General features: G+C 48.1%; 1 protein-coding gene across 1 annotated transcript; it reads right to left on the bottom strand.

The window, feature by feature from the left end:
• Positions 1-932: 932 nt before the first annotated feature.
• Positions 933-10,417, bottom strand: LOC131571606 (serine/threonine-protein kinase PAK 3-like). Its single transcript, XM_058824383.1, has 11 exons — positions 10,176-10,417; positions 8,683-8,796; positions 8,046-8,168; positions 7,732-7,818; positions 5,351-5,399; positions 4,125-4,237; positions 3,485-3,602; positions 2,736-2,835; positions 2,124-2,320; positions 1,406-1,543; positions 933-1,022 (listed from the first exon to the last, which is right to left on the bottom strand). Exons 1-11 carry the CDS (start codon positions 10,415-10,417, stop codon positions 933-935), a joined length of 1,371 nt encoding a protein of 456 aa, XP_058680366.1.
• Between the last annotated feature and the right edge of the window lie 16,153 nt (positions 10,418-26,570).

Genomic DNA, 26,570 nt, shown 5'->3' with positions numbered 1-26,570 from the left:
GATTGTGGGCTCAGGGAAGTAGGGGCAAACCACAAAAACTGGGAAAGGAAGTCTGTTGAATATTCTGCAACTACAATTTAAATTTAAATGGTTGTCAATTAGACCGTCAGTTACCGCCAAACATCGCAAAGTAAATGATTTTCAAGAATCACTGTATCGAACGTATCTTGAAACGATAAACAGAAATCCATGGGAGAGGTTAAAGTCTAGGGGAAATTCTTCCAGGCCACAGCCCCAGGAAGTGCCCCAGCAGGCCCACAGGCCTCCACAGTGGCTCAGGCAGATCCCAGCTGCACAAGTTTTCACTCCCTCACGTTGGCCTTAGTTCCCGTGGCAGAACTTGCCTTCCCGCTGGACACTCGCCTGCACCTGAGCCCGTGGAGAAGCCCGGCTCCCTCCCCCTCTGCCCACAGCCACAGCAGCATCCCCAGCAGTGACACCACTGCTCTGCTCCACTTTGCCCTACTCTGCTCCTCTAGTCACAGCTGCAAGCCTGTATCTCCTCTAGTCACAGCTGCAAGCCGGTATCTCTACAAGAGGTTATGGCCTGGAGGCAGTGAAGGAAGAAGACCTTCTAACAGGCTTCCAAACCCTGCCACAAACCCCATCCATGGGTCTTCCCACATTGAAGAAACACCTGCCCATTCAGAAGCAAATTTAGAGCTTATTCAGAGGCTGAGAACAAAGGGAAGCTTCCTGCACAGTCAAGGTTTTATTTATGACAGTATTTATTTTGACTACCAGTCTCAACACACTACAACCTATGATCTATAATCTTCAAACTACAAACTACGAGCTACAAACTACAAACTACAAACTACAAAATACAGACTACAAACTACAAGCTATAAACTACAAACTACAAACTACAAACTACGAGCTATAAACTACAAACTACAAACTACAAACTACAACAATGGCCTCTTCCAGGGCTAGTATCTCCTGTCGGCCATAAACTGCTGCGTGGCCATGATGAGAGGCGTCAGGTCAGAGGTTGGCTTGGCTGATGTTACGAACGGATGCTGCCCAAAGAGAAAAAGAAAACATGAACTTGACCTTTCCTCACAGGCTGAAACAGGCTTTCTCTGGCTACCAGAAAGATACAGAAAGCAGAAAGGAGGGCATTCTGGGCACCTCTGTCTCCACATCCAGGACCTTGCTACATGAGGCAAACATGGCTCCCAATCCCACAAATCCATGAATCCAGATGAGGAGATTTGGTCTAGGTGACCTTGAAAGGCTCCCTCCAAGGCATCCTAGGCCACGATTCTCCTTTGTTTTCCTTTGCAAGCCCCCAGACTGGAGATACTTAGGAGCGGGGCCCATCAGACGCCTTGGACTTGAGCAGATGAGGAGCCCCTGGCAGCGGGCAGCTGGCGCAGCCTGCAGCCGCTTTGCCTTTTACCTGCAGCAGTTCCTGGGCAGACCAGCGCCTGTCCTCGTCCCTCTCCAGGCAGCAGTGCAGAAAGTCTCGCAACCACGCCGACTGTTGCCTGGGCTTCTGCAGCTTCGGCCTGCCCCCGCTGCTGATCAGCTCTTGAACCTAGAGAAGAAGGAAATGCCACACTCTACCTGTCTCCTTCGCACCCCAAACTGCTCACACACACCCCACTGGACAGGCTCCACTCTCCAGTGGCACTTCACTCCCTGCTAGATCCTGGGAGATACATTTCCAACCCCTGCTGAGAGGACCCAAAGCAGCCCTAGCCAGTCCAATATGCAAAGGCTCTTGCCTTCACCCCTGATTTCACTGGCTGATGCAATTAAGAGCAACTCCATCAGCAAAAGCACACTTGGCTTCTCTGAGAACTGACACCAGCTCTACAGGCGATTTGGAGGATGAACTTTGGTCTAACTCTACTGTTTCCAAGGATTATTCCATACAATGCAGCTCAGCACGGCTCACTGCTCCCTTAGGCAAAGCTTCCGTCAAGCAAAAGGCATCACGATTCTTTGTGCTGTTCCTGCACTGAACTGGCAGAGGGGATGATCTGGACAAGGAGCACGAGACACTGTGCAGCCTGGAACCTCTCATCTCAAGGTGTTAGCAAGCTTGCCAGGCAGAGGCATGGGAGCAGATTTTGTTTGGGTGACAGCAGAATCTGAGAGCAGTTGCAGCGCACCGTGCGGGAGGTTTCATTCCAGTAAGGAGGCGCCCCTTCCACCATCTCGATCGCCACAATGCCAAAGGACCAGATGTCCACTTTGGGGCCATAGAGCTTCCTGGTGAAGATTTCAGGCGCCATCCAGTAAGTGGTCCCGACAGCTGATCTCCGTTTGTTCTGCTCAGCGGTGAGCTCAGCAGCAAGGCCAAAATCAGCTGAGGAGAAAAAAGGAGGCAGCGTGAGTGAGGAAAGCAAACAAAAGGAGTCCCCACTGTACCCATGTCCAAGAAGGCAGCGTGGAACCCAGCTGCCATAAAGGGGCCATGCTGCCATTCCTTGGGCCTGCAGCAAAAGAAATGCAGAACTGGCCACTTAGCAAAAGCCCCCAGTTTCAGACAGTGGCTTTTAGTGCCCTGAAGCTATTAGACTGTGAGTGCCTTGCTTGGGAAGGGACACATCCACAAGCCAAAGGCACTCCTGAGCCCTTGTTCCCAGCAACACCTCCCTGCACCTTGTGGCTGTGCTCTGCGCTTGCAGCAGGGCAGCCTGCGCTGCAAGGGAACCGGCAGTCACCCAAAGGCAGCCCCACACCACAGCCTGCCACGGCGGAGCCTGGTCAGCAACACCCACCCAACTTGACAGATCCGTCCAGACTCAGGAGAATGTTGCGGCTTTTGACGTCCCGGTGGATCACTTGCTTGGAGTGAAGGAAATCCAGGCCTTGCAGGCACTGAGAGGAAAAAGAAACACCAGCCTAAGTGGATTTTATCCCACAAGCAGGGAAGTGGCACATCTGCAACACTGCCACATTCCTGGGCCACGCTGAGCCATGGCAGGACAGGCTGCTGGCAAGGGCAAGAGCTTGCTGCTCCAACACGAGGACAGCAGTGCCTTTCTAAGTGAGGGTGCGTTTGCTTCTGAAAGAGAAAGGGCAATTGTTCCTCCGGCCGTGCCCTGCAACCACAGACTGACGGAGCACTGCTGCAGTGGCTGTGCTCTCTCCAGCCAGGCAACAGTGGATGCTTTTGCAAACACCACTTTGGGTGCAAGGCTCTCCTTTGAGGCTCAGCTCTCTGAGAGTCCTGCAAGTATCTCTTTGTCTTTGCCACTTGCTTGACATTGCACCACCAGCACTTTTGCCCTTCAGGGATGCAGGAATGCAGCTCACACAGGCTCCAGGCAAGTGTTTAGAGAGGCAAACACAAACACACTAGAAGAAGGGCAGGGACACTGGCAGGCACTTCAGGTGCTCTTACTACTGCCAGTCATAAGAGAAAGGCAGCAAGGAGGCTCAGGAGATGAAATCTCTCCTCTCCTTACCACTTGTTTGGAAGGACCATCGTGACCAAGCCATGGGAAGCACAAGCACCGTGCCTTACCTCCCGAGAGACAGCTGCTATCTCTCCTTCTGCCAGATGAGTCTCCCTGATGACATCGTGTAAGGAACCTCCGTCCATGTATTCCATCACCAGCCAGAGTTCCTCGTCCAGCAGGTAGCTGAAAGGAGGAAACAACAGCCTGGAGATGAATGTGCGCACTCACACCACCTGATGCATTCTCGTTTCTGTGTCTCTCTCAGAGGAAGACAGGAGGAAGTGAGGAGTCATTCACTATGCTCTACAGGCCTTGAACTCTGGGCAGTCTAAAAGACTGCTTGGTATCCACACCAACGCAACAGGCCAAGGGAAATACAATCTACAGTGCTTTGTCAGCACTTCAGACGCATGGGGGAAAAATCAAACCCCAAACCAAATAAAACCATGGGGAGAGAGCACAGGAACTTTGAGGCTGTTGGCTCGGTAAGATAGAGCCGAGTCTGGCCTTTGAAGGCGCCCTTCAAACTCGGTATGCCAGGAATGATTAACACAGCCCCAATGCAATCTCCTCCCAAGACGCTGTAGATCAGCCCAGAAACAGGAATGAACAGCTCCATCCTCTGCCAGCCACCAAAGGAGTGGCGGAACCTCTGGCTTGCAGGATGTGAATGACCTCTCGCGGCAGAACAGCAGAACCACTCACCTGTCTACATAGTTGACAAGGTTGGCATGCTTATTGCCACGCATGACCTGGATTTCATTCAGGCACAGTTCGCTGCCGCTCTCTTGCAAGAGACTGATTTTCTTTATGGCCACCTAAAACGACATAGAAAGCCATGAACCAAAGAAGTCTGTGGCACAGGACCACAAAGGCAACATGGAGACAGTGATTATGGGATGATAGTGCTGGGCTGGGCCAAGCTGCCTTGTGACAGGACATCAGAGCGCCTGCTTGGGCACTTCCCAAGACACGGAGCCACATATCCTTTGCCTTGGAAACCTGGGAGAAACACGCTCTAAGCTCTCCACCTCCAAGCTCTAACAACCCTCACTCTGCCCCAGGGCCAGTCTTCTCCCAAGGTATTACTTTATCATCCCCATGCTCATTCACACACCTCTTGCAAGCAGGAAGCCATTTTGTGCTGGTAGAAATGGAGCAAAACTGCTGGGAAACCTTTGGCACTTCTAGGGTGTTTGGTCATTCCTGCAGCAACCACTGGCATTCTCTATTGCACAACAACAAACCCAGCTCTTACAGACACGACAGAAAAAATGCCGTCCATAAAACATTCTGAGGCTTCTTCCCTTTAAGAAATACACCCCTACATACTTCACGGAAAAAATGCCTCCAAAAAGGACAATCCTAGCACTTCCTCACTTCAGGAACTTTTATTTTGCTCCACTAAAATATTTTCCTTCACACCACTGACATTTGCAATTACTGCCTGACTGCCAAAAGACATAACTCCTGCCTTGATCTCCTAGGCGTATACACCAGGCTCTGAGCAGGGCTTGGGCCCTTGAGAGACTCCTTGCAGACCACTCTCTCTGAGCACACTTCCAAGGGCAGCACTGCAGGTGCCTACAGAAGGACCAGCACCATTCCCATGTACTTGCTGACAGCCAGAAATGAGAACTCAGCAACCCTGCAGCCCCAAAGAGCAGTGCCATGCTCTGAGACGCCAGCTGGGCACTAAGACCCAGGCAGCGTGTCCTCCTCTGACAGATACCGCCTGGCCTCCTTGCATTCCCTGGGGCAGCTGAGGAGGACAAAATCTGTCCCCGCTGCATTTGGCAGGCGGACACTGCTCTGCACTTCATTTCCCTTTGCAGCAAAGCTCTACTGGCCACCCAAAGCTCAGCCACAGCTCACAGCCGAGGGGAGGGCACTCGAGAGCTGCAGAAGCTGCAGCGCTGCTTGACGCTTACCTCTTCTCCTGTGGCAGTCTCCACTGCCATGCACACCAGGCCAAAACCCCTAGAAACAAAACAGCAGCAGAGAAAGAAGAAGACCTTTAGTCCCTGCAAGGGCAAGACACTGCAGTCCAATGGGAAAAAAGCCCGTGGGCAAACAGTAAATGGAACAGGACCGATTCTCGTCTTGATGTTTTCCCCCTTTTCTCTTTCTGTATCTGTACATGTGTGGGTTTTTTCCAGGAACTTGCTGGTTGGGCCTTCTCCCACCTCTCCTTGGAGTCTGTCTGCCAAACTCAAGCACCACCACTCAGGCCTCCTGAGAAGCCTGAAGCCATGTAACAGCCATGGAGGAAAGCCTCTAGACACAGATTCCTTCTTCAGCTTGCAAGCAATTTAGTGTCCAGCAACAGCCAGAGCAGGCAAAGGCTTCCATTGCTGCACACACAAATGGAGAAGTCCTCAAAACACAGCATCCCTGGACAGCTGTGTTCTGGGTCCAGAGCATTTGGCAGCTGCTTCTCTTCAATGCATCAGACACAGGGAGGACTCGACTTTTCTGCAGACTTCTTGTACATTTGGCTTCTCACAGAGGAAATGTTGCAAATCAGTCCCATTTCCAGGCAGCAGAGCCGGCTTTCAAAGGGAACAGCTTGGTGGATTCTTTGCAGGAAAGGCCTCAACCCAACAGGATCCACCAGGGGTCTGCCATCAGCCAGATGATGCCTTTTCCTCTGGAGTGCGTTGGCACTGGGCATTGCCCTGAAGCTTTGTCTTTTGCCACCTCAGCTACAAAAGACAGCTGCTTCTTTCATTTCGGCTTTTGCCTTGTAGACTAGGCGGTGGCCATCCTGACCACTGAACCCTGTTTTCAGCAAACTACTGGAAAGAAATGTTACCGAGAGCTGTTCCCTGACAGCTGTCAGCTGCTAACTTGACCTTTGAGGCAACAAAGTTTCTCCTCTTTTCATGCCCACGCATTCTGTGTTCTTTTGAGACATGCAAAAACGATTTCTCCTGGGAAAAGCGACAAACAGGTGCAACACACTTGAGGGGCAGGAGATCTGCCAGGTGCTGCTCTTTGCTGCAGAAAAGACATTGCCAGCATCCAGGTGTCTTTGCCATGCCTTCGAACCACAGCTATAAATGCTGACCCGTACTGAGAGATCATCAGGCATCATCTTAACGCAGTGTCTGAACAGCTTTGGAGCTTGCCTGACGTCGCTCTGGGCAGATGTGACACCAGCAAAATGCACAGGCCCTCCCTTTGAAGAAGGAGCTGTGGCTGCACTCACCCTTTGCCAATAGTTTCCAGTTCTGTGTAGACAGCCTCAGGATCTCCCTCGCTCACCAGCATCTCTGTAAAAACCCAAGGAAAGATGCTCACTTCAAAAGAGATCCCACCCTGCAGCAGATCAGAAAGGCAGCCCCACTCTCTGCCACACTGGGCCCTTTCAACTCAGGCAGTCGGGAAGCAACAACACCACCGCACCGCCACCACCTCAAAAACAACAGCAGCAAGACAAGCAGCCCTGCAGCACAGATGGCCTGCACCAAACTAAAAGGCTAAACTAAAACCTAAGCACATGCAGAAACAGTCAGAGCAGACGGGGATCACAAACCTGTAACCAAGAGAAGTGATTGTTGTCTGGAAACATTAAGGGCAGCAGGAAAAACAAAACCTTGCTGTTCTTGGCAACCAACACTCTGTGACATTCAGCCAAACCTTGAATCCTTGCAAACATCAAAGGCATCTTGGCTCCTGGCATCATTGTTCTCAACAGCTGCCCTTTGCAGCACAGCAAGAATATTGCAAAGTGCTTCCAGCAGAAGCGCAATCTCCAGCTTTAAGCAGGACAATTTTGCCTAAACAATGGTCTTCTGCCTTTCAGGAGCAGGAGCTCATGTTCCAACCTACTGTGATGGGCCTTAGGAATGAGGTGCCTCAGCCCTTAGGACAGGCTGAGTTCTGAACATGACCTTGGCCGTGCCCCACAGGAGCTCCTTGAGGCCTGAGACTCACTGGCTGGGTCACGGCCTCCTGCTCAGCCAGAAACAACCTCTGGTTTGCCTTTTGCCTCCAGGGAAGCTCAGGCAAAGCCTAGCCAGGCTGAGCTGCTCTCAGAGGCAGGAGCAACAGCCCGGTGACCCCTCACCACCTCAAAGCACAACAACAGGTCCTGTGTGGAGGCCTCAGCACCTGGCGCTCAGCTGAGGAGGAACAGGAGCTGGCACAGCTCATGCCGACACACACGCACACACAGGGCACTGCTCCAGCAGACAAGGATCACAAAGGACCTACTCAGCATGGCCAGGCACTTGTCCTCTGTCCTCTCTCCCAGCTGCTCTCTGCTGCCAGAGGAGCTACTCGTGCTCCAGATGCACGAGCTGCTCACGCTTGACTTGCCAGCTTGGGGACTGGAGGCTCCTTCAGAGCCTTCTGCTGCAGCTCCTGCAGGTGCCAGGACAGAGGAGGTGGAGCTCTGGGACAAGAAATGAATGAGGGTCACAAATGTGCCTGGCAGAGATGCCCCTCCCATCCCATTTCAAATGCAAGCCCCTAGGAAGATGCTGCTGGCCACATCCAGGGCTCTTCACCTCTCAGCTTTTGCAGCCCGCTTCTCCAGCTCAAGGCCCAGAATCCAAAGGCTGCTTTTACACCACGCACAAAATGACACCACAGACACTGCTAACCAAAGCAGGCACTTACTGATGATCTTTGCTCTGGCCCTGGGCTGACAGCAGGGGCAGGTTCATCGGCACCTTCCTCCTCTTTAGCCTCTTCCTCGGGTACAGAGGCAACCAGAGCAGGTGCTGACGCTGCCCTTCTGCTCTGTGGACACACAGCAGCATGAGGGACAGGAAAGAACCTGTCCTTCACAACCTTACCTATATTCAGCTACAGGCCCCGCTGCATCTCAGCTGATCCTTTAGCTACTGACAGCTGCTCTCTGTGCAGGGCCAGGTCCCTCCTGGGGACAGTGTCTCCAAATATCCTGCAAGCTTCTGAACTGCACCTTTGCACTGCTCTCTTCACTGGGGACAGGGAGCCTGCACAGCCACTGGGCACCAAGGGCCTCACTTGTACCCCAGGAGCATCCAAAGACATCCTAATGCTACCTCTTTTCTCTTGCTAAGAAAAAATCACAGCCCCTTTCAGAACAGTAGGAAGGTGATGCCTGAACATCCAAGTTCCACGCCCCTTTTCCAGGCCTCACAGCCTGGGGGAAGGGCAGGCAAGATTCCAGCCCTCAGCATCTTCAGCCAGGCACGGGAGGTGCTGTCTGATCAGAAACTTGCAGCTATGCTTTGCTCCAGCCACAGGAATACCCAGAGCTGCCACTTACTGATGCTGGATGCTCAGGCCCTGCAGGGGCACTTTGCTGGGCATCTTCCTCCCCTTTGGCCTCTTCTTCAGGAAGACACGCAGCCACAGGAGGCTCCGAGGTTCCTTTTGGGCTCTGCAGACAGACAGCACTGTCAGGGACACGTAACCTTCTTTATATTCAGCTCCAGAGCCAGATGCACTAAGGAGAAAGCATCTGCAGAGAAATGGGATTCTAAGGTGCTCAAACTCAAGTAAAACGGGCCAGTTTGATGGGACTGCACTCTCTTGTACAGGAGAAATTCCATCATGGCTTAAAGCACCCAGCAGCCCCACTTTCAGCTGCTTAAAAGCTCTGGAAAGGAACTGGAGAAAACAGCCTGGGCTTCTCCAGCTCCTGCTGCTGCCTAGGCTGCAAAGGGCCTGGACTGTACTTTCATTCATCCAGCCAGGCTGGCACTGGACTGCAACAGGCCCAGCTCACAGCTTGCTCCACAAGTGTCAAATGCCACCAACGCCAGAGGCTCCTTTGCCACTCACCCAAAGACCGGATTCTCTCCAGGCAAGGCTGATGTGACCTGCAACACACAAGGGAAAAAGAACCAGATGCTGTAAGAAAACTGCCTGTGCTGGCCAAGCCCACCAAAAAGTCAACCCAAAGACAGAGCATTCTGCTTTCACTGCATCACTCCAGCAGCATCCCTTGTGGCACACAGCAAGCAAGACAACAGCAGCACAAAATACTGCCTGGTGTCTACCTTTTGTCCTCTTTGGCCACTCAACCCACAGAAACCTGAGACTGAGAAAATCTCCAAGTGGTTCTCTAACAGTCATTGCTTCTGCCCCACCCCAGCCTGCAGCAGCTACAGCTCCTCTCTTTCCTGTACTTCAATTTTCTCAAGACATTGCATGCAGCAATTGCCATGAGCTTACTGAAAACCTTTCCCCAGGGAGGCTTCACCCCTGTCCCCCTGAGCCATGGTGGCTGTTCTATGGTGACACAGCAGTGGAACAGCTCCTGTGTCTGGGAGCATACAAGAACTCCTCTAAAATGTCTATCTCAGAGGCCTTTTCCAAGCGCGTTCTGTAATTTCATCACAGAACAAACGGCTCTTTTAGCGTGCAGGAAGCGTCAAGTTCCACAGGCACATGCTGGGATGAGGGAATGCAGACAAGAAGACTTGAACTGAGGGACTTCCCCTCAGTCCTGGAGAGCAGCGCACAGCTTTTACAAGGACTCCTGCCAAGCTCTCCCAGTCTTCCCATCCTGGAAGTTGTCTTGCTGGAGCCACCAAACTGAGGAGACTCCAGACTCCATTGCCACGGCAGGAGCGGAACCCCTGCAGGCTACATTACAAATGCTGCCCACGCCCCACTGGCGAGAGACACCCCCTTCTTAGCTGGAGCTCGGGGCAGGGGCATTATCCAGCTGAAGGCCTCTTTGTGGCATTTGGGTTTCCATATGCTGCACTGAACAAAAACGTCTACTTACGTGCCAGGTGGGTGAAAAAGTACCCGGAATAAGCCACAGTAAAGGCCGTGAAAGCTGCAGCACACACTCCCTCCATGGCTTGAGCGGCGCCGGTCAAGTCTGCACCAGACAAGACCTGTAGGAAGAAAAGAAAAATATTCAGAGTCGTGCTGGCAGAGACCTCGTCGATGAGCAGGTTCCCCTGCAGTGAGCGTGCACAGAGCTGCTCTGCACACTGAGCCCTTCCGGGCCTTGGCACAGCAACTCTGCCTGACAACGCTGCCATGCGGCCGCTGACATCACAATAGCAGTGCCCTGGGCTGCTTTGTGAGTTCATGCACAGAACCACACCTTCTCTACAGAGAATGCCAAAAAAACCCTGCAGAGTTCTCCTCTGCTACAAAGCAACACAAAAAGCCCTCCCGGTCCATAACCTCTTGCTCAAGGCATCTAAAATTAAAATCACACTAAGCCCCTCTAGCCCACACTGAGAAGATGAGCACCGAGAAGGGACCAGGATGTGAGGAACCCCATTACTGCTCTTTGGCCATTATTGCTTCTGAGCAAAACCCAGAAGGCTTCTTCCAGCTGGACCTTCCTTAGTTCTAGAAAGCAGGAGAAGCACTACTTCAATTACATTTAGAGGTCTCTCCCAGGTGCAGTGTTGAAGCCGGTTTGAAAAATTCAGGAGACTTCCACTTGAGGCAATATGAAAACCCTTGTATTTAGTGTGAGTCAGAACACCCACCCATGATCCTCTTGTTCAATTATTCAAATGATTACTAGAAAGTTCTGATTTCTCTGCATTACCATTGGATAATTATTACTGCATTACTTGTAAAATTTCAAACCATTCCTTCTTGTTGGATCCATTCTTCAAAGCCCACCTTAACCCCTCCCCTTCTGAAAATGTATAAGTATTGCTGCAGACCCTAGACCCCGGCTTTTTCTGCTTCGTTCTTTGTACTGTGCACACTGTTTAGTTTGTTGTTGTGCTAGTACAATTAAGGTGCTTTTGTGAACAACTGGATCAAGCAGTCTTGCTCATCAAAGTCACCAGGGCCGTTTCTCAGGAAAGCCACTGGCCAACTACCCAGGAAAGGACCAGAGGGCTTCAGTACAGAGGCAAGGCCATGCATCTTTCAGCACTATTTATTCAAAGCATTTTACACCACAGCCATGGGTGTGGTTTCAGCAGGGAAATGCCATGGCACAAAATGCAAGGAGGATTCTTCTCTCTGACTCACTCCAGCAGAGAGGCCTTGGCACCAACGCAGCACCACCATGTTTTCCCCCCACTTTTGTCCTTCAACAGTAAATTTTAGGACACAGGGCTCAGATGGGTGGCACTGAAGTGACAGCTCTGACACACAGCTGAAACCATCAGGGCCAGGGTGGCATGTGGGACTGCTTTTCTGCTCCAGCAGAACAAGGCAACCCAGAGTGGTGACACTGATACCAAGTGAGTTCAGCCAAGCCCAAAGGGAGTCCAGCCAAGCCAAGCGCAGCCCAGCAGGGTGGCAGGAAGAGGCAGCGAAGCGGCAGATCCCATTCCCACACACAAGCCCAGCGTGGCAGACTCATGGCAGCAGCAGTGCCAAACAGAGCTCCGCAGGGAGAGAGAGACACCCATCACCATCGCCACTGCCACCACCACTGCCACAGAGAGGGAGCAGCAAGCTGCCACTGCAGCTCCAGAGCTGCTCCAGGCAGCACCAGCAGCTCCAATCTACCATCGGAACCATTCTGGAAGCCCTGGCCATCCTGTCTTTGCTCCAGGGGCCCCATGTGACACTTCACCTTGCTTGGTTAAGCCATTACCTCTTTTGCACAATTTTCTTCTTCTTCTTCTTGTGTACTGCTCTTTTTTTTTTTCTCCTCACTACATTGTAACTCTAACAATCTCAGATTCTCACAGATTGTTTTTTCCATTGTCCCCCTCCATTGTCATGGAGAAGGTGAGAGAGGACTGGCTTGACAAGGACTACCTCAAGAAGAGGACAAAGAAAGGAGGGAAGGCCTTAGAAAGGAAAAACAACCCTCATGCTGCCTCTTTTAGAAGGAGTAAAAGTGAAAGTTTCTTAATATCCCTCCGCAAATCTCTGGAGTCCTGACAGCCAAGAAGCACAGAAACCTGGAAACCTTGTTGTGAGACACTAGAGGACACTGCTGCCTCAAAACCTTTCGGGCGCTTGTAGGTGGGGAAAGGGGCAGATCAAGCCTTGCTCTGCTGAGGCGATGCCCTACTCTGCTCGCCCCACACCCCCAGGCCCCCATCCCAGCCCAGCTGTGGCCGCTGATCCCTGGCACACCGGAGACAATGCTCCACACCTGTGTCTGGAGCCCCTAACCCAACTCCTAAATGGCCAGGAGAGTGGGAGCCCCATGTGGGGCAAGGCCCCAGGAAAGCCAAAGGCTATTTACCTCGGGATGTGCGGCCACCACATCTCTTGACACTACCTCCTCTTGGAATTTCTATCAGCTGAACAGCACTGGAACCTCGAGTGGTAGCTCTGTTGGTTCTTTTTGGTCATTTTCTCTTTCTTCTCCCAGTTCCATCCTCTCAGATTTTTGAGAAATTTAAAATCTAACAGACTTGGAATTTGTTAAGTTGAATGGGCTAAGTTAATGCTTCAGGGAATGTTTTATATTGATTAAATCTTGATCAAAAATTTTTTTTGCCTTTAAAGTTCTCTGATTTTCAGAAGTTGCCAGGGAAGGGTTTTCTGTTGTTCCAACCCCTTGAGAACATCGCTTCAGTATCTATCCTGCTTTTCTAGCTCAGAATACATGAACAAGTTTAAGTCCTCTTAAAGCCTCTCATAGAGCAACGTTTTGGGGCCTTTCACCTTAATTGGCACAGCAAGCAGGGTACTCTTGAGGTGACATGGGCCTTTTCCATACAGCAGGAACTGCTCGTGACATAATAAAGGAGAAATAAGTTTTCAGTCAACGCTGCTATTTTCTGGCAGAAAAGTAATGGAATCCCTCCCAGAAACTGATCTGAACTCTTCTCCACTGACAGACTTGCTAAAAGCTTCAATAGAAAGCTTGTCCAGCCCTAAAGAGAGACGGTGACTGAGGGAAACTGGCACCATCCAAAGTTACTTGTGCAGCAAATATGACCTTTGGTAGAAGAAAATTAAACATTCCCAGGAAAGGACCATGCCTGGTACCCATAGGCATGGAGGTTTGACTCAGAGAGCTGAATGTTGCCCACAGCTAGAAAAGGAGCTGAACCAGTTGCAAATTGCCTCAGGGCCTGAAACAACAGCCGGCCTCAGGCCCGAGCAGCAACTGAATGCCGGGATGAAGGCAGCCCCCAAAACATGAGAAACCACTGAAACACGCTGGTGCAAAGCCAAAGAGCTTTAGAGCTGCAATTTAACACTGCCGGGGAAGGCCTGGAAGCAGCGTCTTCCACACGCCAGCAACAGCCGGGCCGCCCTGCCTGCAAGGCCAGCCCCGCAGCCCCGGGCAGGCCTTTAACGCCTCAGAGTCCAAGCCCGGCCCTCAGCCTCAACTGCGCCCGCCCCTCACAAACACAGAGGCGGGACGGCCCCAAGGGCATGTCACCTTCCTCTGCTCCCTGCAGGACGCGTTCCACTCTGCACAGCCAATCTTCTTCCCTCCTCCTCCTCATCCCAACCCTGCCCGCGGATAAAGAAGGAATTCGCTTTTCAGGAGGCCGTGTCCGGTAGTGGTACCTCAGTCTGCGACAGAAGTGGTTGAATCACACGGGAAAATTAGCGATGATCCCAAAGAAAGTGAAATGGAGAGTGTTTTGAGAATTTCGCTATTGGGAGGAATGAAATAAATCTTTTGGAGAAGGGCAACAACCTGTGGTTTGCAAAGTTTGGACCCCGTGGGGAGGGGAGAACCTGCAAGCAATGCATGAGAAACAGCTGACGTCCCATTCACCTCCTTCTGTGTTATTGATCAAATTTATGGATGAAGGCTGAGAAAACAAAATCTCAGCACCACCTCCACAAAGTGAGTTGGGAGAGGGTGGGTGGTGAATTCAAATATCCCTAGACGCTCTCTGGAAAGAAAATGGGGAAGAAATGGAGACTCAGTTTCCCTGGATTCTCAATGAAGCTTTGCAAACTGCTCCTTCTGTGCCTCCTCCTGGCGGCCGTGGGCATTGAGCCTTGTCTGCCACCAGCGGCTGGAGGCCGAAATGCTGCTGGCTAGAGAATCTGTAACCTTTAGGAGCAAATGCTTTCATCAAGGTGCAAGTTTGTTGTTTTGGTCTCGCTAATGTGATAAATGGATGTGATTTTGCTAACAAAATTGCAAAAAGTATATCAATAGTTTTGGAAAATAATGGGGAAAAGTATATGTGATCAGTATTATGGAGCAGATGGGTTTTTTGAGCTGATACATCTACAAGGAGACAGGATAGAGGGATTGGATTTGACCTTGGGAATGGACTAGGTCAGGAACTGACTCCCAAACCAAAATTGGCAGCAACTGAAGTTAAGGCAACTCCCTGTGCAGGACCAGCTTTGGATATGAATAAAGTGGGGGCAATTCCAGATGGGGAGTCTAAAATAGTGGTCTTATCTATGAAATAAATAAGGGTTAATTGGAACATAATGCTTACTTCTATAACACCAAGCTTAATCTGCATGCACCACCTGCCAGGTTATCCAGAGGACATGTGAGGAAGACCTTCAGCCTTCCTCCAAGAAGACCCCAAAGAGACCAGAAGACCCCATGGCAACACTGGGAGCATGCGCTGTGCAGGAGAGTGACACAGATTGCAAGAATGGAAAATAGGAGGAGATTTATGGGAAACTACTGATGAATATGTATTAGCATACTGTATGTAAGTTGTGTCTGGATCCTTTTGCCTTCGTACGTGAGGCAGGGTGGGAAACCCTCCCCGTAGCCCGATCAATCGGTTTTTGCTTATGCTTTGTCCGAAGCACTACCAAATTTCTGTAACGACTGAATTTTACCTGATTGTATTATTTCATCTCAGTTAAAATTGCTGACCTCAATGAAAACTGCTGCTAAATTTTAAGTATGTGGTTTATGGAATTGGACATATGAGACCTCATTCTTAACACTAATAACCCTGAATGTTCAAGTGTATCCTCACCAGTCAGGAGACTGGGTGTATGTCCAGACCTGGAATCAAGAGCCACTTAAGCAGAGGTGGAGAGGACTTTTGATCCCATGGCTGTGAGCTTTACAGCGGGAGACTCCTAAATGATGTGATTCAAGTTAGGTCTGGACACACGGAACTGTATTGGACAGTACAGGAAATGTGACCCCGCTGCAGATAAAGCTGCAATGCAACATGTCTAAAGTGAAAAACATCAAATGGTTTATCTTTCTGCTCATTTCCAGAGCAATGTCCCTAGTATGGCAGCATGGCTGTTTGTTTCTGAATCAGTCAACCATCCTAGCAGGACCTTGTACCTAATGACTACAACAGCAAGTGTGGCTTTGAGTGCCAGAGGGTGGAAGAGACCAAGAAAGAAAAGAGAGCCATGTCCTTCTCCCTAAGGACCTCTCTTAACATCACATACACAGAAAAAATCCTACCTGACCCTTGGAAAAGAAAGTTGCGTTTCTAGACTTCAGTCCAAATTTGCAAACTGGAATGGAACAGAATGTGTAGATCCAACAAAAAACCCAAGTTACCTAAATCTGAAAAGGTCTCAGAAGGACGGTTGCCTACTTCAGCTCAAGTTTGCCTACATGGTGCTAAGAACCCTCATCAGTATTGAAAAGGTACTGGAAAATTAAAATAAGATAACTCTTGCCAAATAAAGGTTTTTCGTGATTGCCACTTTGTTGAGGTCTTCTAAGTTTCTTTTTACAGACTTTTACTGTTGGTTTGATTAAAGCATCACCAAAACTTTCTCAGGCAGAGAACACAAAAGAATGCCAAGTGGATAGTTCCTCTGTTTGAAGTAGGTCCAAGTGGGACTGAGTTTTCTTCTTCGAGAGCTGTTTCATGGAAAGATGAAGTGGTGACAGGACTGAAGAAGTGCTGTTCTTCGCTGCATTGAGTGTTTACATGTCTTTATCTTGCTAAGTTGTAAGACATTCACGTTCATATGTTTTATAGAAGTTTGTTGCGCGTAATAGTGAGAAATTTCTGTATTTTCTCTCTGGTAGCCACAGTGGGTGGGGAAGATTCCTCCCTAAACTTATCTTAGGAAAGTTTTTAGACCTCTTGCCATCTCCTCAGAGCAAAACAGAAAATCACTCCAGCAGGGCAAGTATGTGTAGTAATGGTAGGCGATGTGTAGAGCATGATTGTGCAGAAGAAAGGCATGTGGAACTGTTGGTGGTCCCTGGAAGCAGGGAGAAAAGGGGCTGACAGAGGAGCAGAGGTGGCAGCTGCAAAGCTCTCTCCAGCTGTAGATAAAGAAGGCAGAAGTGGTTAAGCTGACTGAAGAGAAGAAGGAAGATTTTGGGTTTGAGAAGCACTGAAGGGTTAGATAAAGTCAGGAAAGGTATTTGGTCTGAACCCAGTACCTTGAGTGAAATGATATGCTGAGGAGGTTGGAGCCTCTTGAGTTTTGTGATGTCTTTGATCCCCCACCCCGAGGCAATCCAGCCTGTTACGACTATGAAGTCATTTCATATGACCTTCCTGAGAAAGGCTGCTGTGCTGTCATTTTCTGAAACACAGTGAGAGGATCTCTCTCTGGGTGCCTGTTCCCTTCTCTGGCCCACATGACAGCCAAAGTGAGTCCATTGCCAGCGGGAGGGGTGTGCAAATGGAGGATGTCCTGGGGACAGCTGGCCAGCATGCAGCACTGCTATTGGGATGCCAAAATTCTGGTGGGGAGAAAGCTTCTTGTGTCTCATTTGCAAGCTGAGCTTCCTATCCCCTTTCAAACCCTTTCACAGTCTAGTGCTCTGTCAACACTACCTGAGTTCCATGATGGGAATTGTCAAGTCCTTTCAAAGAAGCCTTGCCGGAAAGAGAACAGGTCTGGCTTGCAGAGCATTGCTCTGTAGGCCTTAGGAAGTCGCTTTGCCAGCCCTTACCCACCTACTGCTCAAAAAACACATGTGAAAGACTGAAGCTTTGCCAGCTGGGACAGTGGCCCAAAGAGAAGGCAGTTAGGGGCAAAAGAATGAGAATTATTTTGGTGTTGGCACGTCAGGTACCAGGTGGGTGAAAAAAAGCCCTCTGTGAATAGCTTAGCGGACAATCAGGGAGGGGAAGGTGCAAAGAAAGGAAGAGGTAGAAACATCAAAGGAATGAGAGGACTATGTACAGAAGTTGAAGGTAGCAAAAAGAAAACAAAAAAGAGTAATTGGATAAAATACGGAAAAAATTAAGCAAGTCTTCTCCTGGTGCTGGATGGTGCACTGGGGAATAGTGTCGGCAAATTTGGGTGCCCATCCCAAAGCCATCACCTGTTTTCCTTTTGGCCTGAATGGTGTTGTCACACAGGGGTCACAATAAATTATAAGCCTTTGCTTATCTTGTTTTCACGATTAAGAGAGTGACGTCAACTTCCCTAGAGAAGCTTCCTCTAGGGAATACAAAATGCATTTGGAATCCAGTTTGAAAACATAATTGGTCATTGCTTGAAAAACTCCCCAATGATAACTTTAGTACTTCACTGAGATCTCTTGCCAAGATTTAATTTTAAAGGTTTAAAGAATCTGGTTTTTTTAAATGGATTCATTATATGTCTTATTACCTGCGAGCATACACTCTTCTGCTATCAGGATCACCTGTCACCTGCAAAATATGTCCAAAGAATCACTTTCTGAAGGGAATGCCGTACCTTTTCAAGCTGTTTGTTTGTTTGCTGTTTTGTTTTGTTTGAACCAAAAGAAATATGCAACCTTAGAAGTATTAGAAGACAAATTATTTAATCATGGTGGGGGTAAAAGACCTATCTGTTAATGTAAAAATGAGTGCAACAAAGATTGGTATCCCTGGGTTTTGGGGCTTCCTCAGGCAGCAGTCAGGACACACACAGAAGCTGACCTTCAATGTGCTGTGTTGGTTCAAGTGTCCCATCCCAATGAGCTGGACATCCCATTGTGATGTCACACATACAGTCACCTGGCAGTGAACTGTGATGTCTCCAGGGTTAGACTGCGACCTCACATCCCTTGCGACTTTCTTTCAGGCACAGAGAAAACCTGACTCAGGCTGACTCAGGTCTGATTTCCTGCCATGTGTGTCCACAAGGTCTGGAGGACTGAGAACAGGAACAGCAAGGGACCAAGTTTTCTATTTTGTTGCAGTTTGTGAGATTCTTTTGTAATTCCAGTGATGGGGAGCAGCTTCTCAGGACTCCCTGAATTACCATGGAGAACAGACAAAGCCATGGGGGCAGAGTGGAGCTGTCCCATTTGCCATGATGAGCAAGAGGGTGTCGCTTATGTGACACCCTGTGGCCATGAGTTCTGCATGGGCTGCATCCTGCGTTGGGCAGAGAAGAAACCAGAGTGCCCACTCTGCAGAAGGTTGATAGAGTCTGTCAGATTTTCTCTGCAAGAGCAAAAATACCTAGAGTGTGTCATCACACCCCAGGGAGAATCACCAGACACCGGCAGCCAGGCAGAAAGATCTCTTGGCCTCCTGGATAGAAACAGCTTCCAGTGCCCTGGAGGAGTTCCTGTGCAAGGAACACCCTCCCCAGCTGAGCAGGGGTCTGCAGGGAGAGAGGCCGTGGGTAGCCTGCTGCCCAAGGTCTGGGCAGAACTTTTCCAAAAAGAAGAACATGTTCTTGACCCTATGCTGCCCTGGCTGCGCCAGAGGCTGGAGGCAGTGTATGGGTCCCAGTGGTGGCTGGCAGTGAGAGCAGAAAACAGCATCTTGTATACCCTGTGCCTCTGCGGTCCAGATGAGGAGGTCATGGTCCAGATGCTGCAGCCTCTCCTGGAGGAGTACACCGAACAGCTCGTTGATGCCACTGTCAATTTCATTGTGCGCCAATGCAGTGAGGAGGCCCACAGGCTGCTGCGCTCCCATGCTGCTGGGAAGGAGGGCAACAGCCCTGAGGCCAGTTCCTGCCCCACCAGCTCCCAGGGAGAGACTCCCACCTGGCATCCAAGTCCTGCCAGCAGCCCGGCAAGCTCTGACATGGAGGATCAACCCAGCACATCAGAAGCTGCCCTCTGTGCCCTCCGCATGCTCCAGCCATCTGTGCAGATTGATAGAGAACAGGTGCAGCCCCAGAAAGAGCAGAGGGAGGTGATGCTGCCAAGTTCCTCTGCCCAGGGCAGCAGCCACAGTCCCATTGCACCTTTTCAGGACTGGGAACACACACACAGGGGGCCCCAGCACCCCACAGAAAGGAGGACCCCCAGTGCCCAGGACTCTCCTTGGGGTACAAATAGGCCCACAGAGAGAGAGAGGAGCTGCCCCATCTGCCATGATGCTCATGAGGATGCTGCTTATGCAATGCCCTGTGGCCACCAGTTCTGCCTGGGATGCATCATGCATTGGACAGACAGGAAACCAGCGTGCCCAGTCTGCAGCAGAATGATTTTGATTGTCAAGTTTTCTGTGCGTGAAGAAGACGACTATCTACAGTGTCTTGTCACACCCTCTGGAGAGTTGCCAGAGACCTGTAGCCAGGCAGGAAGAGCTCCCAGCCACGTGACTGAAAACAGCCCGCACTTCCCTGTGCCATCTCTGCCATCTTCTGTGCAGGGAATACTGTCCCCATCTGAGCAGGGGACTATGAGGCCAGAGACTGTGGGGACCCTCCTGCCTGAGGTGTGGGCAGAACTTTTCCAAGGTCAAAAGCATCTCCTAGACCCCATGCTGCCCTGGCTTTGTCAAAGACTGGAAGCGATATATGGGTCCCAGTGGTGGCTGGCAAAGAATGCAGAGGGACATATCCTACAGGCCCTATGCCTCTGTGGTCTGAATGGGAAGTTATTGTTCCAGATGCTGCAGCCTCACCTTGAGGGATATACAGCACCGCTGGTCTATGGCCTTATTAATGTCATTGTGCATGGATGCAGCATGGAGGCCCAGAGGCTAGTGCAATCCCACACTGCTGGGAAGAAGGACCACAATCCTGCAGCCAGCTCCACCAGCTCCTGGAAGCAAAATCCTGCCTACCCTACAAGCAGCCCTGAAGGCTCTGATATGGAGGACCAAGCCAGCACCTCACAAACTGCCTTCTGCAGGGATTCTGACTGTCCCTCATCTGTGTCGTTGTCTGCAGAGCAGGTGCAGGCCCAGGAGGAGCTGAGGGAGGTGGAAGAGGCAGGTTCTGCCCAGGGCAGCAAATGCAGACCCTCTTCTTCCATCCAAGGCAGGAACTTCTCACACAGGGGGTCCCGGTACCCCCGGAAGAGGAGGACCCCTGGCCCCCAGAACTCTCCCCGCCCTGCAAGAGGCCACTCCAGGGGTGGCACAATCAAGGCTCCAGCGAATCTTTATTCAAAAGACAGGAAATAAATTGTTATTTCCCTGACACAGTCACTGGGTGCTGCTTTGTCTCTCTCCACTTGGGGTCTGTCCCTCATCCATGATCCAAAGATCCATGGAGCCCCAGGGCCCTGTTGGTGGTACCTCCTCCTGCAGGAAATCCTGCTGCAGCCATGACAGTGGAAGAGGTTCTGAAAAGGGAGCAGTGCATTTACGTGGGAGAATGAGCTGAATAAAGGCTGATGGTGCCTATGCACAGATAGAATCAACATGCTGCTCCATGCACTGCCTTGCTCTGTAGCCAAGGGGACAGGAAGGACCCTGTGATCCCTTGGTCAGAGGAGTTTCTGGGCAAACAGGCTGGCAGGATGGCTCATGCCTGCCAGTCATGACAAGCTATGTGACTGAAAGGATGGTGTTCCTCCCAGGGTATACAGGGCACTGGGGCATCAGAGCAGTTTCTCTGAACCCAAACACCACTTTGTAGGAATAACCAGAGTTCTGTGACTGATCACAGATTGGCTCTGGCAAAAGAAAACAGTGTCCTTGATGCTGCTTGTAGAGCTACATTTGCATGAAGAAATGGGCTTCAAGGAAGACATTCTTTAGGTGGCCCCTTGGCTGATCCTTAAAGTCAGGAAGTGTCTGGCTGATGGAGTGATCCTCCCTCCCTCCCTCCCTCCCTCCCTCCCTCCCTCCCTCCCTCCCTCCCTCCCTCCCTCCCTCCCTCCCTCCCTCCCTCCCTCCCTCCCTCCCTCCCTCCCTCCCTCCCTCCCTCCCTCCCTCCCTCCCTCCCTCCCTCCCTCCTTTTTCCATTTTCTTTTCTCTATCTCTCTTCTGCACCTCTGTCTCACTGAAAAAAAACATTTGATGGGACAGCACATCCCATCAAGACCAGGATCTTGGTCTTGCTGGAGTAGAAAGAAGGTTGTGCCTTTTACCTTATTCTGGAGGGACAACTACAGCTCCGTCCTCTGTCTATGGCAGCAGGTTCCATTGCCAGTGGTTTTGAGGAGCACCAATACAATAGCTGGCCAGAAGCACCAGCTTCCAGAAGCATGGCAGACATGGTAAGCAGAGAGGGACCTGGCACTGTGGCCCTGTGCCAGTGGCAGTGGATAGGAAGGTATTGTGGTTTAACCCAAGTCATCAATCAAGCATCATGCAACCACTCTCTCACTCCACTACCAGGGGCAAGGGAAAAAGAGCTGGAAGAGAAAAAGTTACAAAACTCCTGGGTTGACATAAAGACAGTAATAGGTAAAGCAAAAGCTGGACACAGAAGGAAAGCAAAGCAAGGAATTCACTCACTGCTTCCTATGGGCAGGTGATGCCACCAAGAGGCTATTTACAAACCACGAACAAGATGGGGCAGCGCTCTGGAAAGTGTCTCGAGCTGTTTATTTTTCAGCATCAGTCTCATTACATGATTATGATACTGCGAAGATGCTAGCAGCTCACAATCCAGGCAGCAGGCCAAAAAACTTAATGTTACAACATACTTTATAAGCTTTTTGACTAATCACACAAAGCAAAAGCATATTGACAGTAGTTCTATCCAATCACCATAAGCACATATACCTTTGGTTAAAATAATGCTTGCTTATTTCAAATACAATACCTATTTGTAAGCCTTAAAATCCAACACACAGAGCTTCATTCTTGAGCTTTAACCTTCCTAATATCTTGCTAGATAAGTTTTCTGCAATTTAGAGAGCTATTCAGACAAGCAGTAATATGCAGGCTATTGTTCAATTTGCCCTTGCTTTTTCTACAGTTTAAATACTTTTTCTGCTGACATAACTTATGACTGCTGCTTTAGCTCTTCTCACAGTTCTTGCTGTATCTGAGGCCTGCCTTTTGCAGCTTTCCCAAAACCCTCTAATTTTATGGATTCCCACAGGCAGGCAGATGTCCAGCCATTCCCAGGAAAGTAGGACTCCATCATGTGTAATAGTTACTTGGGAAGACAGACATTACAGCTCTGCATGTCCTCCCAGTCCTCTTTCCTTACTCTACTTTGCATGCTGAGCATGATGCTATTTTGCAGTTACTGCATCAGAAGTCATCCATCCCATCTTTGTTTCCTCTGTGCAGCTGAGTGTTCCTGATCACCCAGAGTTGTTCTTCCTGTGTACTGACATGCAATAATGAAATATTCTCCAGCAGAGACTCCAAACCTGCCTACCAGCTACTGAGAACATTGTCCAACCACTCCTTGAACTCAGACAGGCTTGGTGCCTTAACCACTTCCCTGGGAACCTGTTCCAGTCCACAGCCACTCTCTGGGTGTAGAAACTTCTCCTGAAATCTAACATAAACTTCCCCTGATACAACTTCATGCCATTTCCTTGGTTCTATCAATGATCACCAGAAGAAGAAATCAGTGCCTGCCCCTCCACTTCCCCTAATGAGGAAGCTGTAGACTGCCATGGTTTCCAGAGTTTCTTCTTTTGCTTTTTTTATTAGGAGGCCTCGTTGTGTCCATCACTTTTCCTTCACAGACTGTGTCCATACTTGGACTTTTTTTCTTTTTGTTGCACTTTGTCTCACTGCATGCTAGAAACCCTGAAAGGCTGTGTTCATCTGTGTAGTAGTCACTAATTTATGATAGTTTTGTCAAGGTCATTTTCTCTCCCTAGACTTGCAAGCTCCTAAACTGTACTCTCCATACCAATTTTTGTATTTCCTTTATCCAGCAGATTTTTCACTTTTTATCCTGCTGTTTTCTCCAGAAGCTGCCCAGTTACTTTATCAGTTTCTTGATCTGCTGCTTTTTTCAGAGCAGTAGCATCTGCTGTGGTGTCCCCTCTGGCTCTACAGACCTCTCCATTCAGTAAAGGATTTTATTCTGTTCAATAGATTGCCATAAACTGTGACCAATAGCCTGAACCCTTCTTTGCAGAAGGATTAACAATTATTTTCAACAATCTTACAAAAAGCAGAACCTTTCCAATATTTACTATGCTTACTGTCTCTTCTATAATATTGATTGCTATATCTGCTTCTTTATCTCCTTTTGTCTTTTTCTTTACTACACAATCCTGATCTGCTTACTTCTCTGAATGTAGTGCTCTTATGACTCAAAGAATGAGAGGCTGTCTGTAGAGAATGCAGAGAACACAGAAGCACAGCATGGTTGAGGTTAGAAGGGATTTGGCATTGGTGCAAGAGGGTTAGGTCAGGGACTACTTCAGCAAACTAGAAATAATTAAGTCCATGGGCCCTGATGGGATGCACCCATGAAATACTGGGTGTTGAGGAACTTGGCAGATATAACTGTGAGGCCCCTCTCAGCATCCTCTGACCAATTGCAGCAACTGTGGGTACTGCCCAAAAACCGGAGAAAGAAAATGTCATTCCTATCTTCAAGAAGGGTAAGAGCCCTCTCCTACCTTTTCCTGTTACTTTGAATGTTGTATATTCCTTGCAGAATAAAGAACAGAATTATGTTCATGCAAGAGGCTCTCTAGATGTCATTTGCAAGGTTTTTCAGGTGATGCAATAAACAATTTCCCATTTTCTTCTATGACAGATAAAGGCATATGATTTTTGTGAAAGTTAAATGACCAGTTCTGCTATTAAGGTTCCCTGTTAAAACTCAGTAAAGACAGCAGTGCAAAATATTTTTGATGTATTCATCTGGAGCACAAATAATATTTTTGATAATGAATGTGTAGAAGGGTTATGTCTGTCATGTAAAACCTCAAAAGTAGTTAGCCCAAATCCAACATTAGATATCTGTTATGTAAACATTGATGTAATTTAATGCAACACCCTGTATTCTAGATACTTTTTTTTACCACTGTGACTTTACAGACCAAAGCTATTATGGCATAACCTTTATTTCGGGGAGGTATTTTCATTGTTATGTTCCATATACTTACCTCGGTTGTTACCTCCACACTTACAGCATTTATGAAATGACTTTGTGTATGGCACTTCTGAAAGTATTTATTTTGCTTTGAAGTGGTCTGCTGGTAAATTGAAGAGCTGGGATTACATTTGAGATATATTAGCTGTATGTCAGAGGGTAGAGAGTTGTGTTTCTAGGTTTAAATTGTAAACATGAAAAAAAAATATTATTCTGGTGGTAACATTCTATGTTTGTATTGTTTTGTGAGCCTTAGTAAAAAATGACAAATACCTCTCATTAAAAACATTTTGGCATTTTGCAGTTCATGCCATTACATGGGTAAATGGATGAAGATATCCAAGAAAGGTTCACTGTGGCTTACTTAAAAAGATCATGTATAGTGTAGAAAAACTAAATAGGTAACCTTAAATTTTAAATAAACTATCTTGCACTATATAATCACCAGAATTACAAAGAGAACTTCAGAAAAACAAAGATAACAGTTTTACAACTTCTACACCTGATATGTCAGAATTAGATACTCAAATCATATTGCACCAAACACTGTTGTCTTGCATTTTATTTAATGGAGACTAATGAGAAGGGATGATCGTGTCAAATGAAACTGCTCAGTCATTCAGGTGTATTACTTAGATAACAGATTTGTTCTCAGTGATATTTTGTAGATTTTGGGGAGACCTCACCTTGATGCTGATCTCTTGAGCACTATCAGAATATAATGTTGTTTTTTGCACTGGTAATTTTTGTTCTGCATTTCTGTATGTGTAACACAAGCAATACATTCCCTTTGGTAGTATTAATGGATAAAATGGATGCATGGTAATCATGGGGAAAGAGGCAGATAAATATATAACTGTTAAGTTCTCTCAGTTCAATAAAGAGCTTTCATCAGCCACTAAATCCAAGTGAGGGTTTAAAATCTGAGTATTAAGTTAAAGGAGGGTTTTTTCCTTGTAGTTCATATCACTGTAAAAAGAGTTCTTAGAAAAATAACCTAAATGAAAGGTTTTTTTGCCTTCTTATATTTCAGTGAGAACATTTTAGAGGTCATGCAAATAGATGAGAAATTATTAATTGAAGAGAATGCAACTGAAAGATTATGTATATTTGTATTTCTGCTTTATTTATAAAGAAGAAATTTAAAAGAAAGGCAAGCTGTACACTCATCAGAGCTAGAATAAGTAACCAAGAATGCCAGGTTCTCTTTTAGATCAGTTATTCATTATTCAAAAAATACTCCACACCCTGTGTTTAGCTTAAGGCACAAAAGTCAAATGGAGATTGCTAGTTTAGGTGACCATGTGCTAGTTTAGGTGACTAGGGTTGCCTTCCTAATAAAAAAAATTCTTTTAATGCTTTTATTTATAAAACCTTTTCTGTTCTTTTTTTTTTCTTTCTTTCCCAATTTAGAACATTGGCAGTAGTGGGCTTAAAAAAATGAATCATGCTCTTTTTCAAATACCAAATCAAAGCAATATCAACAAATATCAAATCAAAGCAATATCAAATTATTGGTGTTTATTATCTCAAACATAAAGTGACAGCAGTATCTGGAACAAGGAAAGCATAGTTGATATTTCAGAAAAATAGGAGATGCAAGGGGCAAAGATACTTTGATCTCTGTTTTCCATGCTCAAGGGGAAATAATTTATTGCAAAAGTTAGAAGTCTTTTATTCATTTTTCATTCTCAATGAGAAAAAATATCAGCTTCTAGTAGCTAGGTTTGCTAAGCGAGGCTTAGGTTCACCTCTAATTAATGCTTGGACATAATAACAGTATAAAAACAGTATTAAAAGTTTGTGGTAACTTGGATTGTAGCTGTCTACATCTATTAGCTAAATAGCACACGCTTCAATAAAGATCTACTACATGTATGTAATAAAACTGGATAACTAGTTGCAGTAAGTTCATGTGCCATCAACACAGCAAGCCAGGTAAAAAGTCACCACATCTGCTGCCTTGCATAAAAGCAAAAATTCCTTTTTGTACAGAATTTACACAGTGGTGTGGTTATGTTTTGTATTTCTCAAAGATTCCGAAACAGTCCTGCAGCCCCTCAGCTACTGCTTCATTTATTTGTGTACATGAGTGTGACTCCTTCTGCTGTTTTTTCCTCTCTCCTTTTATCTTACCTCCTTTATGTCTGTTGTCAGAGAGAAATATGTGTGAACTCCTTCCTG

The sequence above is a fragment of the Ammospiza caudacuta genome, chromosome Z (assembly GCF_027887145.1).
Source record: "Ammospiza caudacuta isolate bAmmCau1 chromosome Z, bAmmCau1.pri, whole genome shotgun sequence".
Lineage (NCBI taxonomy): Eukaryota > Metazoa > Chordata > Aves > Passeriformes > Passerellidae > Ammospiza > Ammospiza caudacuta.
This window is presented reverse-complemented; position numbering and strand designations above follow the sequence as displayed.

Coding starts and splice junctions, on each gene's coding strand:
- LOC131571606 (XM_058824383.1), bottom strand. CDS start 10,417: ATGGCAGCGTTGTCAGGCAGAGTTGCTGTGCCAAGGCCCGGAAGGGCT. Junction 7,819..8,045: donor GGCCAGAGCAAAGATCATCA/GTAAGTGCCTGC, acceptor TTCTTGTCCCAG/AGCTCCACCTCCTCTGTCCT. Junction 4,238..5,350: donor AGACTGCCACAGGAGAAGAG/GTAAGCGTCAAG, acceptor ATGTCGTTTTAG/GTGGCCATAAAGAAAATCAG.